Source organism: Pteropus vampyrus, unplaced genomic scaffold, assembly GCF_000151845.1.
Source record: "Pteropus vampyrus isolate Shadow unplaced genomic scaffold, Pvam_2.0 Scaffold95, whole genome shotgun sequence".
Classification (NCBI taxonomy): domain Eukaryota; kingdom Metazoa; phylum Chordata; class Mammalia; order Chiroptera; family Pteropodidae; genus Pteropus; species Pteropus vampyrus.
In genome coordinates, this window is record NW_011888876.1 from 1,034,502 (window position 1) to 1,050,370 (window position 15,869).

At 34.7% G+C, this 15,869-nt stretch overlaps 1 protein-coding gene across 2 annotated transcripts in view; it reads right to left on the bottom strand.

Moving 5' to 3' along the window:
• The window catches only part of LOC105294798 (nucleoporin NUP188 homolog), a 46,373-nt gene that overhangs the window by 22,811 nt on the left and 7,693 nt on the right, over positions 1-15,869 (bottom strand). For both annotated transcript variants that reach the window (XM_023532982.1, XM_011364152.2), the window contains exons 4-12: positions 13,770-13,854; positions 13,134-13,214; positions 12,604-12,648; positions 11,801-11,893; positions 11,536-11,655; positions 5,362-5,573; positions 4,522-4,636; positions 3,474-3,674; positions 2,495-2,584 (exon numbers count right to left, since the gene is read on the bottom strand). In XM_023532982.1, the coding sequence (XP_023388750.1) occupies positions 2,495-2,584; positions 3,474-3,674; positions 4,522-4,636; positions 5,362-5,573; positions 11,536-11,655; positions 11,801-11,893; positions 12,604-12,648; positions 13,134-13,214; positions 13,770-13,854 (1,042 nt within the window). The remainder of the gene's footprint in view (positions 1-2,494; positions 2,585-3,473; positions 3,675-4,521; positions 4,637-5,361; positions 5,574-11,535; positions 11,656-11,800; positions 11,894-12,603; positions 12,649-13,133; positions 13,215-13,769; positions 13,855-15,869) is intronic.

The window sequence follows — 15,869 nt, forward strand, 5'->3', positions numbered from 1 at the left end:
GATTACATCCTATTGGGAGAAGGGAAAGAAAATGGCTTATTTTCCCTAGCCGAACCTGTCTCTCTTTTTTACTATATTCTGTTGAGATAAAAACACCAATAATACCTTCATATAGTATGTCAGAAAGAACTCTAGGCTTAAAAAGTTAAGTTTACAGCCTGATTAGGGTGTATTATATCTGTGGTATGACATCATGCAAATTCAACTCTCTCTCTGAACTTCAAATTCTGTATCTGTAAAATGGTGACAATATCCGCTTCACAGTATTGTCCTAGGATTTAAATATGATGTACCAGATGTGAACTATAAATTTTCAAATGTCATGTAAATGTGAGCTATTACTAGGATCAGCTAAACTGTTCCCCTAGAAAGCAAAAATGTTTTCTTAATTTTTAAATCTTCAGCGCTTAGCATAGAGCTTGGCATACACTAGGAATCTAATAAAGTCTTATGAAATAATTTTTTTAAAAAACCCAAGTACTAGGACCCCTGCAATCCCAATATATTAATACCAATCCTCTGGGAGAATAGTAGGGTCTAAATGTGATCAGAATTTTGACAAAAGATACAAAGCTTATTCTGTGCCCTTAAGAGCTTTGGAAATTGAGTCTTTCAATTAACACCAATTTCTTTCCTCGCCAATGATAAAAAATTTTCATTTTTATCAACTTCATCAATTTCTTAAATTTCCAAAACAAGTCTCTAATCATTAAAAATACCATGACTCAGTTATAAAGAACTCAAATACTATTTCCTACTGAAAGGAACCAAGGCTCCTTGGAGAAATGGCAGATTCTGGGTGTGGGGCAAACATCATATAAATTAATCCTGCAACAGTCTGTCATACCAGAAAATAGAGCTATCTAAATATGTAAGGGTAGTGTCAAATGGATTCAGAAGCTAATATGAAAAAGCTCTTATTGACCGAAGATGGGGAAATCTGAACGTAAGAATAAATAAATGCAATAGATTAAAACAAATCATGAGTGAACAATATGTAAAAAATTTAAAACCCTCACTAGCCACCTTCAGTGGATTCTAGGAAAAAATGGTAAGTACATGAAAAGACGCATGTATAGTACTCTATACCAGAGTATCAAAGAGTTGAAAGCAAATTTCCTTTTTTTATAAATTGAGGTATAATTGACATATAACACTGTATTAGTTTCAGGTATACAATATAATGATTCGATATTTGTATATACTGTGAAACAAATTTTTTAAATTTGAAATCACTTTTATTTTCCATGCCAAGCGTTCTGCCCACATTATTGTCTTGATTGTATACGTTTTTAATTTAATTTTATTTTCCAATTACAGTTGACATATATTATACTAGCTTTAGGTGTACAACATAGTGATTAGACATATACACAACTTAGAAAGTGATCACCTCGATAAGTCTAGTACCCATTTGACACCATATATAGTTATTACTGTATTACTGACTATATTCCCTCGGCTGTCCTTTACGTCCCTGTGACTATTCTTATAACTGGCAATTTATACATTTTGACGCCTTTCTCATCCATACAAATTTCTTTTTTACAGCAATGTTCCAACCAATAAGCGTAAGGGAAAGAGAGACCAGCACCATTTCGTAACTCTAAGGAACTACTAGTCTAGACATTAGGAACTAATGAGCTTAAAAAGTTAATGACAATGCAATGATGTGGCTTGTGGCTACCACAGTAGACAGCAAAGTTACAGACTGAAAGAAACCTGCCAGACTTAGCAACCAATAATGCGTAGACCTTATTGATTTAGATCCAGATCTGAACAAACTTATGACAAACTTATGACATTTATAAGATAATTAGAAATTTGACTCCTGATTTGATAGAGATATTATTTTTTAGATGTGATAATGGTTGTGAAGTTTTACTAAAACAGTCATAGATGAAACTTAATTATGCTTGAAATTTGCTTCAAAATAATCAAGGAGGAAAGGCAGAAATGAACAAGATCAGCTGTGACGCTGGAGACAGGATCATGAAGGTTCATTATACAATTTTGTCTACTTTAGTATAAGTTTGAAATGTTTCATTAAAAAAATACATAGCAGAAGAATATTTATTAGCACCTATAGATATTTAGGACATATGCACTAGAGAGTAAAAAAATAAGGTTATAAAACAGTATACACATTGTGATTCCATTTCTAGAAAAGAATTAGTATATTTTTATGTATATGTGTGCATATACATAAGAATTAGCATATTTTTATGTATATGTTTGGAAGGGAACACATCAAAATGTTAACAGAAGTTATCCTGTGTGATGGGATTATACTTTTTTCTTTTACCAGCATTTTATGATTTTTGTATCATTAATATGTATCACTTCCATAATACAATAAATGAAAATAAACAGCAATGAACAAATTACAGCTGAAGCATCTGGGTGTGTTTTATCAGCTCCAGAGCTGTATCTCAGGGCTATAAGACTGCAAAGCTGGATAGTGCAGATAGCCTCACGAAAGACAGACACTGACCTGCTGATTGCCCAGTGTGTGCAGCTCCAGCGAGGTCAGCACGAAAGAAAGGAGTCCATAGACACACATGCATGCGGTGCTGGTGGTGCACTGTAATGGCAAAGGAGTCAGTGAATAATTCTGGGTAAAACAACCCTTCCCCAGATTCAGCATAATCCTATCACATTAACGCAGCCCTTGTGAACAAATGGGAAGGGAGTCCAAGGCTTCATAGTTTTCCTAATTTAGTTCCAAGATAAAAAAAAAATAAAATGAGAAAAGAGAAAGCAGAAACCGCAAAAATTACAAGACAGTCAAGAATAAAATCAAAAAGGAATCATTTTCATGGGGGAAAATATCACATCTAGCCTATAGAAAGGACAGTTTCTATGTGCTGATACAAATGATGCAGCTGCCTGAACTGTCACCAAGATCAAACAATCACTGCCAACATGCAGGGCCTGTTGGCTGAGGTTTCATTTTAGCATGTCAAAAGCTGACTAAATACTGTGCCATTCAAATTAAGCCCCAACACAAGAATCAAGAGAATTTCTAATTCATTCTATTACAGCTGGATGAGTAAGCTCCCCAAAAAGATTTCTCCAGTCAGTACAGCCAAAGCTATCTTCAAGGACATATACTATTCTGGCAGAGAATACTACATTGGCAAAGATAAGATAGTGGGTTTAAACTGTATCTACCACTAAGTAGCAATTACCGTTCCTATGGGTAAATTTCATCTCCCTGAGTTTCAATTTCCTAATGCATAAAACAGGATGATAATCCATAGTGTAAAGTGTTGTAAGGATGAAGCAAGACAACATAGAGAAAGTGAACACAGCGTCTGGTCATAGCCAGTGCTCTATAAAGGTCAGTTACAACATTATCATTATCCGTGTCACTATTACAATTACTATCACTATTACCATGAGTCATTAATGAACTTCAGCCCTGCTCTTAGTTCATTCTCATGATCAAACACCTATAGCCTGAGCCTCACATCATTTCCCCCACTGGCCAGTGAGCGGAGCAGTCGGGTCAAGTACTGAAACACGTTCAGCTGGATGGCCGTGCCACCTATCTTCCGGACAATGCTGCTCGTCTCTTCTGGATTCAGAGTGTGACGGAGGAGAGCCCAGGCCAAAAGCACTGGGGCATGATGTGGAATGTCCCCAAAGGTCATCATCAATCGGTCCATATCCTAACAGAAAGAGAAAACAACTGTGTCACTAAACAGAAAGGATCCAGATCCTCCATAGCAGGGGTTCCTAGCTCCCAGGCTGCAGACCAGTACCAGTCCATGGCCTATTAAGAACTGGGCCACACGGCAGGAAGTGAGTGGTAGGAGAGTGAGCAAAGCTTCATCTGTATTTGCAGCTGCTCCCTGGCACTAGCATCACCGCCTCAGCTCCAGCTCAGATCATCAGGCATTAGATTCTCATAGGAGCACGTTCCCTGGTGCCAGAAAGGTTGGGGTTCACTGCTCCACAGGCTCCTTCATCATGCTTAATGAGTCTTCCATGCACCCACAGTGGCCCCTTTCTCCCATTCTGGTATTTTACTCTTCCTAAACCCCTAACTGCCTCACTAATAAACCCAAATACTCTTCTTTTTACCCACAATTTTTTTCTTCTGATTTTATGTAGTCTTAATCTAAGATTGTAAAATACATATTTAAATGGAGATTCCAGAAAATTTCCTGATCCATCCTGAACTTTCTCTGCTCTTCATTTTCTCTAACCATCTCATCTCAAAGTTCTTCCCATTTTCTCTTTTCACAAGCTCTGTAAATACAAACAACCCCCAACGTTCTGCTCTTTGGTCTGTTTTGTCCTTATACCATCTCCTTGAGTGACTCTACCCATTCTCACAGATTCAACTATTACCTCTGCACAGATAAGTGACAAATCTGAGATTTCTTTCAGATCTGGTTAACTTCTTAACAATGCAGAACTTCAAATTCCACAAGAAAAAGTTCATACAGCAGTATAAATATACTACTAATTATAAAAGGTCTGAAAAAAGGAAACAGGCTGCTCCCAGTTCACCTGACAAATAAGCCCATCCTGAGCAAACTGGTGCAGCTCTCTTCTGTCATCCAAAGCACACTTGTGCAAGGATTCAATGTCCATGCCTTCCACCAGGATAAGGGCACTGAAGTAGCTGGAAAGAAAAATGGTATCATGGTGTCATATATGTTACTCTGAACATCACTGGAAAATAAGGTGACATGTAAGACACTTCGATATCAAAAAATTATTAATGAGTTATTTTACATTGTTTTCCCATACTGAGTCTTCTCAATCTCGTATTTACTTCCAGCACATGTCAATTTGACCAACCACATTTTAAGGGCTCTATAAGTCATATGTGGCTTGTGCCTACCAAGTGCAGATCTAGTTCCGAAGGTTTCTACAGCTACCAATTACATCTGACCCTGATAAACTGTCTCGCTGCTCAAGTGTGTATCTTCATTCATAGAGGGAACAGGCCTCAAAATATAAAAGTGTCCATTGCCATAAAATTCAAAGTCCATAGACTGATCTTAAAGAAGACTGAGGACACATCTGCCTTTAGCATTTGCACAATGCCTGGCCTACAACAAGTGCTCAACAAATATTTTGTTGAATGAATGCGTGAACCTCTTAGATGAAGATGGTTAAGTGAAAGAAAAGGATATAATATTTACTTTGAGAAAACAGGTTCATCTCAGTCTCAGTCTTTATTCCCCATATGACTTGGAACGTGGTAGCACACCCATCTAGTTCTCCACCCATTAGGGGAAAAGCACGCTGACCCCTGCTACACCCGCCCATTCACAGGACCACTGTACTGGCAATGCTCTCAACACTGTACGAGTTCCCTGACCTCGGTTCATTCAGACTTACCCAATCCGGTCCACAAAAGGGTCCATGGTCTCATCCACCAGGTGCCTGTTGGTCTGCCTACTACCAAACCCTTGCTCTTTAAACATCTTGGTTAACACCAATAGATCACTAGGTGCCATCTCGAAGTATGCATAATAAAGGAAAATAATTTCTAGCAGCATGGACTGTTCCCGAAGGCACTGAACAAACCAGCGAGACACCTGGCGCTCAGTCTGCACAACCAATAAAGAAAACATGGGAAAAAAATAAAGTCAGATTTTAAAACATATTTAAATTGTTCAAGTTATTTTTATTAGATAACATATGGATAGTTGCCCCACTCATCCACTAGGGATAGAATCCAAGACTCTCGGTGGATGAGTGAAACCAGATGGTACTGAACCCTATGTATGTTTTTTCCTATATATACATACTTATGATAAAGTTTAATTTATAAATTAGGGACAAGAAGAGATTAACAATAATACTAAAGTAAAACAATTATAACAATAACTATAACAAAAGTTATGTGAATGTGGTATTAAGTAAAATAAAGGTTACTTGTACACAAGTATTGTTATATCATGAGATGGCTGTCTGATAACTAAGGCTACTACGTGACTAGCAAGTGGGTAGTGTATACAGTATGGATACATTGGACAAAGGCATCATTCACTTTCCGGGCGGGATAGAGTGGAACGGCCCAAGATTTCAGGTCTCTACTCAGAATGGCATGCAATTTAAAACATGAATTATTTATTTCTAGGATTTTCCATGTAATATCTTTGGACTGCAGTTGACCACGTGGAAAACCGACCGCAGATAAGGGAGGACTACTGAGTAAAGATAGGGTAAAAAAAAGTCTTTCCCTACAATTCCTGTTGCCCATCCAAAACTCTCCCCAGAGGCAACCGGTGTTAGAGGTTTTTGTCTTTCCTTCCAGTACTATGTCATATTCATTCATTCATTCATTTTATAGTATGTTTGTCTGTCTAAGCATCCATCAATCCCTAAAACAGATGATATATTACACAAACTATTCTGCACCTTACCTTTTTCACTCAACACTGTATCTTAAAGATTATTTCCTCTAATAATATTTTAACAATTTCCTTATCTTTCATTCCTTTTTAGAGCTGCATAGTGATCAACCAGTCCCCTCATTATTTTTAATGAATGTTGCCTCGTACTCCGCTGCATGAAAATGCCGTAATTTATTCTAACTGGTCCATCTGGATGGGCATTTAGGTCATTACCAATATTTTGCACTAAAATCATTATACAACTGACAGAACTACATAAAAAAATCAGCAAAGATGTAGAAGATCTAAAGAATCTTGACCTGATATATTTAGAGACCACCACACTCAACTCCTGCCAAATATACATTCTTTTCACGTGTATGTGGTACATTCACCAAGACAGATGATATCACGGGGCCATAAACCATGTGACAGTAAATTCTAAAAGACTGAAATGATATAGAATATGTTCTTTGATCATAATAGAATCAAATTAAAAATCAATAACAATAAGATATCTAAGAAACACCCAATGTTTGGAAATTAATACACTTCTAAATAATACAAGGTCAAAGAAAATCACAAAGGAAAATTAGGAACTATTTTGAACTGAATGATAATGAAAATACAACTATCAAAATTTATGGGATAAAGCTAAAAGCAATGCTTTAAAGCAATATTTATAGTTATTGATTAGAAAAAACCTAAAAATATGTAATCTAAGTTTATACCATAAAAAAAAATTAGAAAAAGAACTAAACCCAAAGAAATTGACAGAAATATTGAAGAGAAGTAATCAATGATTATAAATGGATAAATAACAGAGAAAACTGACAAAACTACCATTATCAGAAATGAGTCAGGAGACATCACTACAGATCCTACAGAGTAAAAAAAATAATAAGAAAATATTAACTGCTTTACACAAGTAAATTTGACTAAATGAAATGGACAAATTCCTTGAAAGACAGAAATTACCAAAACTGACCCAAGAAGAAACAGGAAACTTGAATAGCCATATATCGACTAAAGAAAACGGAATTCAGAACTTAAAACTTTCCCACATAGAAAACTGTAGGCTATGATGACTTCACTGGTAAATTCTATCACACATTTAAGGAAGAAATAATACCAATACTATATGAATTCTTTAAGAAAACAGAGGAAGAAAGAATATTTTTCAACTTATTTTATGAAGCCAATATTACCCTAACACCAAATCCAGACAAAAACATTATGAAAAAACTACAGACTAATATCCCTCATGAACACGGGCAGAAAATTCCTTAAAATTTTAACAAGTCAAATCCAACAATATATAAAAAGCAAAATGTATCATAAGTGGAGTTTATGCCAGAAAGTCAAGATTGATTTGATATCTCAAAATTCAATGTAACTCACTATATTAGTAGAGTAAAAGAGAAAAATCATAAGATCATTTCAACAGGTGCAAAAGAAAAAGGACAGAATTTAACACTCATTCCTAATAAAAAGTAAAAACCCTCAGCAAAGTAAGAATTAATGGGAATTTCCTCATTTGATAAAGAACAACTCTAAAAATAATTTACAATGAACAACAAAGTTGATAGTAAAAATTGAATGCTTTCCACCTAAGATCAAGAAAAAGGATGTCGGCTCTCTCACAACTTCTATTCAACACTCTACTGGAGGTTCTAATCAGATAATAAGGCAAGAAAAAGAAATAAAAGATAAACGGATTTGAAAAGAAGTCAGACTGTCCTTACGGATGACATGATCATGTATATACGAAAATCCTATTATGAAAAAACCTACTAGAATAAGTGAATTTATCAAGGTCACAAGATACGAGACTGATATACAAAAATTAACTGTATTTCTATATACTAACAATGAACTGAAAAATTATTTTTTTGAAAAACATTTATAATAACATCAGAAAAGTAAAATAAATCTATTTAAAAATAAATTTGACAAAAGACATAATATCTGAGTACTGAAAACAATTAAAACCTTATTTAGGGAAATTAAAGATGATGTACATAAATGGAGGAATACACTAGGTTCATGGATTGGAAGACTTCGTAACATTATTAAGATGGCAATTCTCCCCAAAATTATGTACAGATTTGCTAAAATTCTAACCAAAATCCCAGCAAGATTTTTTTTTTGAAAGAGACATGCTTGATTCTTTGGAAAAGCAAAGGACATAGAAGAGCCAAAATTTTTTAAAAAGAACAAGGTTGAAAGACTTACACTAATTGATTTCAAGATGTACTAAAAAGCTATAGTAATCAAGACAGTGTGATATTGGCATAAAAACAGATGTAGAGTTCATTGGACCAGAGACAGACCCACACTTACATGATCAATTTATTTTTTACAAAGGTATCAAGATAATTCAATGAGAAAAGAGAGTATTTTCAATAGATGGTACTGGAAGATCTGTGTGGGAAAAATATTAACCTTGTCCCTCACCTCGCACCATGCACAATACTACTAAAAATTAACTATAAACCTAAACATAAGAGCTAAAAGTTCTAAAAGAAAACAAAATCTTTTTGACATTAGGTTAGGCAAAGATTTCTTAAACAAGGCCCAAAAGGCAAGAATCATAACAGAAGAAACTTATAAAACTTTATGAAAATTAAAAATATCTGCTCTTAGATACAGTTAAAGTGAGGAAAAAAACAAGCCATAAAGTGGGAGAAAGTATTTATAAAACATCTATCTGTTAAACAGATTGTCTCCAGCACAAATAGAGAATTCTTAAAATTCAGTAATAAGACAAACATCCCAATAAAAATAAGTAGACCAAAGATCTGAATAAACACTTCACCAAAGACATAAGCAAATAAGCACATGAAAAGATATTCAACGTCACTAGTCATCAGAGAAACACAAATTAAAACCACAACGAGATACCACTACGCACATATTAGAATGTCTAAAATTAAAAATAATGACCATATCAAGTGCAGGTGAGGCTATGACGCCAAAAATATTTCTCATACATTCTGGCAGAAATGGAAAATAGTACAGCCACTATGGAAAACAGTCTGCCCATGCCTTATGAAGATAAAAATAAACACTAAAAATATGACCCAATAAGTTAACTCTCAAGTGTTTATTTACCCAAGAGAAATGAAACCTATGTCCACACAAAGACCTGTATGTTAATAATGTTCACAGCACTTTATTCATAATAGCCAAAAGACAGATACAACTCAAACGTCCATCAACTGATGAGTTGATAAATATATCCATGGTATAGCCACACAATGGATTATTCAACCACGAATAAGAATGAAGTTGTTATATAACACAGATGGATCTCAAAAACATTATGCTAAATGAGAGAAGCCAAACAGAAAAGACTACATATTGTATGGTTCTATTAATGTAAAATTCTAGAAAAGGCAAAATTATAGTGATATTTACAAATGGTTAAAATGATAAATTTTAAGTCATGTATAATTCACCATAATAAAAAAATTATAATTAAAAAGAAAGCAGAGATTGGTTGCTTCGGGTCAAGGGATCACACAGACTGATGACAAACTTTCTGGGGAGACAGAAATGATCTGCATGTTAATCATGCAGATGGTTACTGCATATAACTGTATACAATTGCCAAAACTCAAACAGTACACTTAAAATGGGTGAATTTTATTGGATGGTAATCATATCTGAATAAATAAACTTTGGGGTAAGGGCAATGCTACAGTTATACAAGTCATTTCACATAGGTGTGAATGTATTTAAGTGACGAACTCTTAAAGTGAAACTGCTAGGTCAAGAAATATGTGCTTTTCAATTTTTAGATATTGTCATGTTTTCCATTAAAAAATATACCAATTTATACAGCAAAATATGAGTGAGTACGCTTATCTCATCCCTTGGACAAGAGTGTGCCATGTGAATATGTTCACTCCTTTTCCCTGTTTTCCTTTTGGGTTTTACTTATTGATTTTTGGGAGTTCTTTCTCTTTTAAGAACCTTTTGTGGTAAGAGTTTGTCTTCTGTCTTTGCTTACAGTGCTATTTTTGTTTTTTTTTTGCCTTGCAAAAGTTTTTTGATTTGATGTTGCTGGGTTTATACTTTTTTTCTTTTATGGCTTCTGGGTTTTACTTTAAAAAGTCTTCTCCACTCCAAAAAAAAATTAAAACAAAACTACCTTCCATGTTTTCATCTAATACTTTTATAGTTGAATTTTTAAAAATTTAAGTCATTAATCTCTGATTTTCTTTTGGTAGAAGGTATGAGGTACAGTTTAATTTTCCTCCAGATGACTACCCAGTAGTTCCAGCACCATTTATTGAATAAGCCAACATATTCCCAGTGATTTGAAATGCTGTCTTTATCATTCACGAATTCCTTATCAATATTTTGGTCTATAGCTAAAATACATATTGTGCTCTAACAGCTATCAATTTATACATGTGCCAATGCCATGCTTTAAATTACTGTAGTCCTATTATCTAATAAGGCTAATTTTCCTTCATGATTTTCCTTTTTGAAAATCTCCTGGATAGTGTCACTTATTTTTCATATGAATTTTAGAATCAGCTTGTCTGGTTCCAAAATAAAAGGCAGAACAAACACTTGTTACAATTTTTCTGGGATTGCATTAAATTTTTAGGTTAACATATTGAAGTACTAACACTTATATGGTCCTGAGTCTTTATATTCAAGAATGTAGTGTGTCTTTCCATTTAATTATGACTTCTTTTATACTCATTAGAGCATTTTAAAGTTCCCTTCATTTAGATTGGGACTGTTGGTATGGTAGGTGGGCCCTTTTCTTCTATTAAATTTTTTAAATAGTTTGTGTTTTGGTTGTTTTAATAAGCAAGATTTAGGATAAAATCATCAGACTAGCATCATATACTAGATAATAAAGAAGATGAAATCTTGGATTTACAGTTCTACTAATCACCAAGAGAATATTTTAAGTAAGAACAGAAAGGAAATTAACTGGATAGACAAAGTCCAGGGAAAAAGTCCAGAATTAAATACCATTAGTTAAAGTCCATGAATGGTTTGATCCGTATGATATGCTTAAACTTTTCTGAAGGATGATAATCTATAAATGTTTTAAGTTAATAAATGAATAAACAATTTAACTTGGAGCTCTATGAGAAAGGATATACAATTCTCCTAAGAATTATAGAAGGGCCCAACAACCACATACCATGAGGTTCCCATGTGTCTCCCATGTTGGTGCTTCAGTTTTATAAAGCTCTTCAAATTGCTGTCTATATTTTATAACTAGCTCCTTCTCCAATTTATCAACGCAGTCTGCATATTCAACCTAAAAAAAATCCAAGAGTAACTTATACCTAGAGTAAAAGGTAAATAGTCAAATGAACAGGAACATGAATATGAATAATGGAGAATTATTTAAAAGTGTTGAATTTTACAGGGTAAAGAGAACCAAGAGGACTAAATGGCCTTACCCTGTAGGGGTGTCTTTCATCTTGGAAATAAGTGAGAAGGTGTAAGACACAACGAAGAATACAGGTTCTTTCTTCATAATAATAGTCTGCAATCTGGAAAGAACCCAAAAATTCTAAATCAGTTACTCACCTTTGCACAGAAGATACTCTAAAATTACTGATAAAGAGATCACGTAGAAGGTGTGAATGGAAAAGTTCAATCTGTATAAACAATCACAGAAATGGAAACAGTGCTATGCCAAAGGGAAGTAAAAGATCTTCATGACCCAGGATACAAGTAAAGTCATGCAAGATAAAAGGAATTATCTCATAATATAAACAAGTTTTTATAGCATGATTTCTCAGCAGTCAAGTAACACACAATGCTATAAACTGACAGCCAAATACATGAAAGCAAATATAAAAACACCACTGGTGTATGTCCTAATCGTTCTCACTAAATAACAAATAGAAGCTAGTCGAACTCTATTTTAAAATGAGAATCCTAAGTGAGAAGGTTGCTTTGGGGGACAGGAGGAGATAAAGGAAAAAGAAATATAAATTCATCCTGCTGCATTTAGATCTAGAGAAAAAACTCCCACGAACCAGTTTTCATCCCCAGTGGCTGAAGAATCTCCTTTGGAAAAAGGCCTCAGCTTTATCCAGTGGATAAAAGCCTCATTTCCAAAAAAGTTAATAAGCTTCTTCATTAAGTCCTCAATGCTTACCCAACAAAAGAATCAAAGCCAGCAATGCTCAGAACAAGATCAAGAAGCTGGCACCCAATTTTACATCAAAGAATGTAAATGGTGACTGCTACTGACCTTCAGGATTAAGGCCTGGCTCTGCCTCTCATCTTGCAATACTGTCTGAAGGGAAAAAGAACAGTCAGGAAGTCATCCTACGGGCAAAACTCGATTAACAAAGAAAAAAGTAAACATCTTCACCTTATCCTTCAAGATTATAATTGCCCATTCATTTCTATAAACATTTTTTACCTAAGTACATCCAAGTCTGTGCTCAAATCCCCGCCCAGCTCCTCTGGTCTCAATTTCCTCACATGTAAAATGAGGGAGTGGACAGGCTAGATGTTGTCCCACGTCCTTTTCGGCTCTGATATCCAGAGACTCTATAAAGAACATGTTAATCTTTGACTTCTCCCCAACTCTAAGTCTGAGGACAGACCTCAGTTTAAGCATATGTTATTTTTAAGCCTTTAGAAAGTCTTCCTGAGAATGGCTACATCTGATCACCTATCTCTGTTGCAAAGAACTGGTACTGAGGCCCTTAATTATCTAAAACCCACAAGGAAAAGGATAAAGGCAAGAGAAGGGATCTGGACATAACCACAAACCTTCAGTGAGTCCCGAGTACCTCTGTAATCCTCTTGAAGGTAACACTGGAGTAACTGCACACTCTGTTCTTCATCAAGACTCTAAAATAGAGGTCATAAGTGAAGAACAGCCACCCAGCCCAGAAACCATATGTAGGATGCAAAGCATTCTAAAGATTGATCCTCTAGAATGAACATACAACTTGAATAAACAAAGGTCTTTTTAAAGATTTCATACAACATAACAATTTTAACTCAAATAGAAAAAAAGAGCAAGTCACTGACATGTAATTTACCTGACAAATTTACATGCCAGAAACAACTATGCTTATTCACCAAGCACATTAATACAACAGCAGGCATAATCTAGGTTTCCAAAATTTTTTAAAAAGCTACATATTTAAAAACAGTCTAGTCATTTTAAAGAACACCACAGGAATGCTGCAGAAAACTCTGATATGTAGTAAATAGGTCAGGCAACTTGATTTGTGGCTTTTAGCAAGAAGAGTTGCAATCTGGGTACTTTTGAAACAAAATATGCTCAACTTAATCTCCAAAACTAAAGTAAACTGAATTTTCACTAATAATCACTAATAATTAAACCACGTACATCCATACTCCAGGTAATAAACTGAGTCAGTGCTAATTTTTACTCACCAAAAACTTGCTGATTCTTAAACCCAGTTCCTTCAGTGGTGAAGCTACATCTTTATTAGCTTTCACTTTTTCAGCTGAATTTGGACTATGAAAAGAATAATGAATCATTTCCTCATTCTCAATGAACTTCTAGGGGTTTAAAATAAAAATACTTAAAGATATTTTTACTATAGACCTTTTTTGTCCTTTAGGTGACTACAAAAATACATATATACACACACACACAAAAGTTCATCTCTACAGACTTTATAACACAATACTATTTATGTCTAGATAATAAATTCTAGTTACAATAATGTTATTTATAGACATGTTACATTATTTTTGATCCTTATAACTATCCTGAGAGATAAATATTACTATCCCCATTTTACAAATGGAATTAACAACACTTAGAAAGAATAAATAACTTACCAAAAATCTCACAGCTAATAAAGAGTTCAGGTGAAATTTAAAACCAGGTCTGTTAGTATGTAAACATATACTATCTAGCTCTGTCCACTGAGAAGGCCTAGAAACCACAACACCCCAGGCACAGTGGGCACATCCAGTACCCAGATCTTGGTTTCTAATACCACTCTCTAGTAAATGGCACCAGGACTCCCTGGGTAAATAGCTGCTCTAGAGCTGGGGGTGGAGAAAATACTAGATGAGCCTGGAGCATCGTGTAATGCCAGAAAGTAAGGAAATGCTGAAAAAAGGAGAAAATATCTCAAAAGGACATAGAAGCCAACCTGAAAGAACTCCCAATGACCAAAGATGGAATAAGGTATAAAGCATAAAATATATATACGCGAGTCCATAGAGATAAAAACAAACAAACAAACAAATAAATAGGAGATGAGCAAATTTTCCTTACAGAAAAAGTCCAAATAATATACGTAGGTAGTACATCCTTCGGGAGGTGAAGTTTAATTCCACCACACCCGCACATTGAGAGTGGACGACACAGAGTGACTCACTTCCAAAAAAAAAAAAAAAAAAAAATAGAGAAAGGAAAGAAAGTGACTTCATAGAAGAGAAACTGGGCAAATGCTACCTTACCCAAGTGAGCAAGGTTAACATCACTGGCGATTCCATGTGGATAATTCTTTCAGTGCGCATCCTCCACTATGAGGTGAGAAGAATGGTACTTTACCTTTCTGAACCCTTCCGCAAAACCCACAACCCCAGTCGAATAATGAGAAAAACATCAAAGAAATCTAAATTGAGGGTATTCTACAAAATACTTAACCAGTCCTCCTCAAAACAGTTCAAGGTCATGAAAATCAAGGAAAGACTGTGATACTGTCATAGCTATATAAGAGCTAAGGAGACATGACAACTAAATGCAATGTGGCACCCTGGAATGAATCCTACAGAATAAAGAGGACATTAAAGGAAAAAAATTCTTTTAGTTAAATTCAAATAAAGCCCACAGTTAAAAAAAAAAAAAAAAAAAGTCTGTCAGTCTTCAAATCCCATGCTACTACTAAGGGAACTTTTGTCTTTACAGAAGAGAAACTAATGCCAAATGTCTATTCTGTGAACCAAAGCACATTGTTGTTGTTGAATTTTTTTTAATAGAGACTCTCACACTTCACAGAAAATCCACAACACAAAGGCTAGTATAAGGTTAAACAGTGAGTCCTGAAAGAGGCAACACAGAATGATGGTTAAGAACACAGACACTGGATTAAGACTGCCAGGTTCAAATCCTGGTTCTACCACTTACTAGCTGTGTGACCTTGGGCAAGTTACTTAACCTCTTTGTGCCTCAGTTTCCCCATCTGTAAAATGGAAACAATAATAAAAGTACCTAAATGTGATAATATATTGATTATCTCTTTTTAAGTCCATATATTTTAGATACATAGTATTTACAGATAAATATAACATGATGTCTAGGAATTATGGAGGAAGAGTTAATAGATGAACAACAACAAAAAAGAAAGTTCTTCACTAACCTAAGAGAATGAAGATGGAAGGCAGAGATGTAATAAAATCAATACGTGTTCAAAAGTAGAAGGGAAATGAGGGTGGCTTGTGAACTATAAGGCATAACAGATGAGATCTGAACGAATTAAAAGTCTAGTCCTACAAGGTGTATTCTTTTTTTTT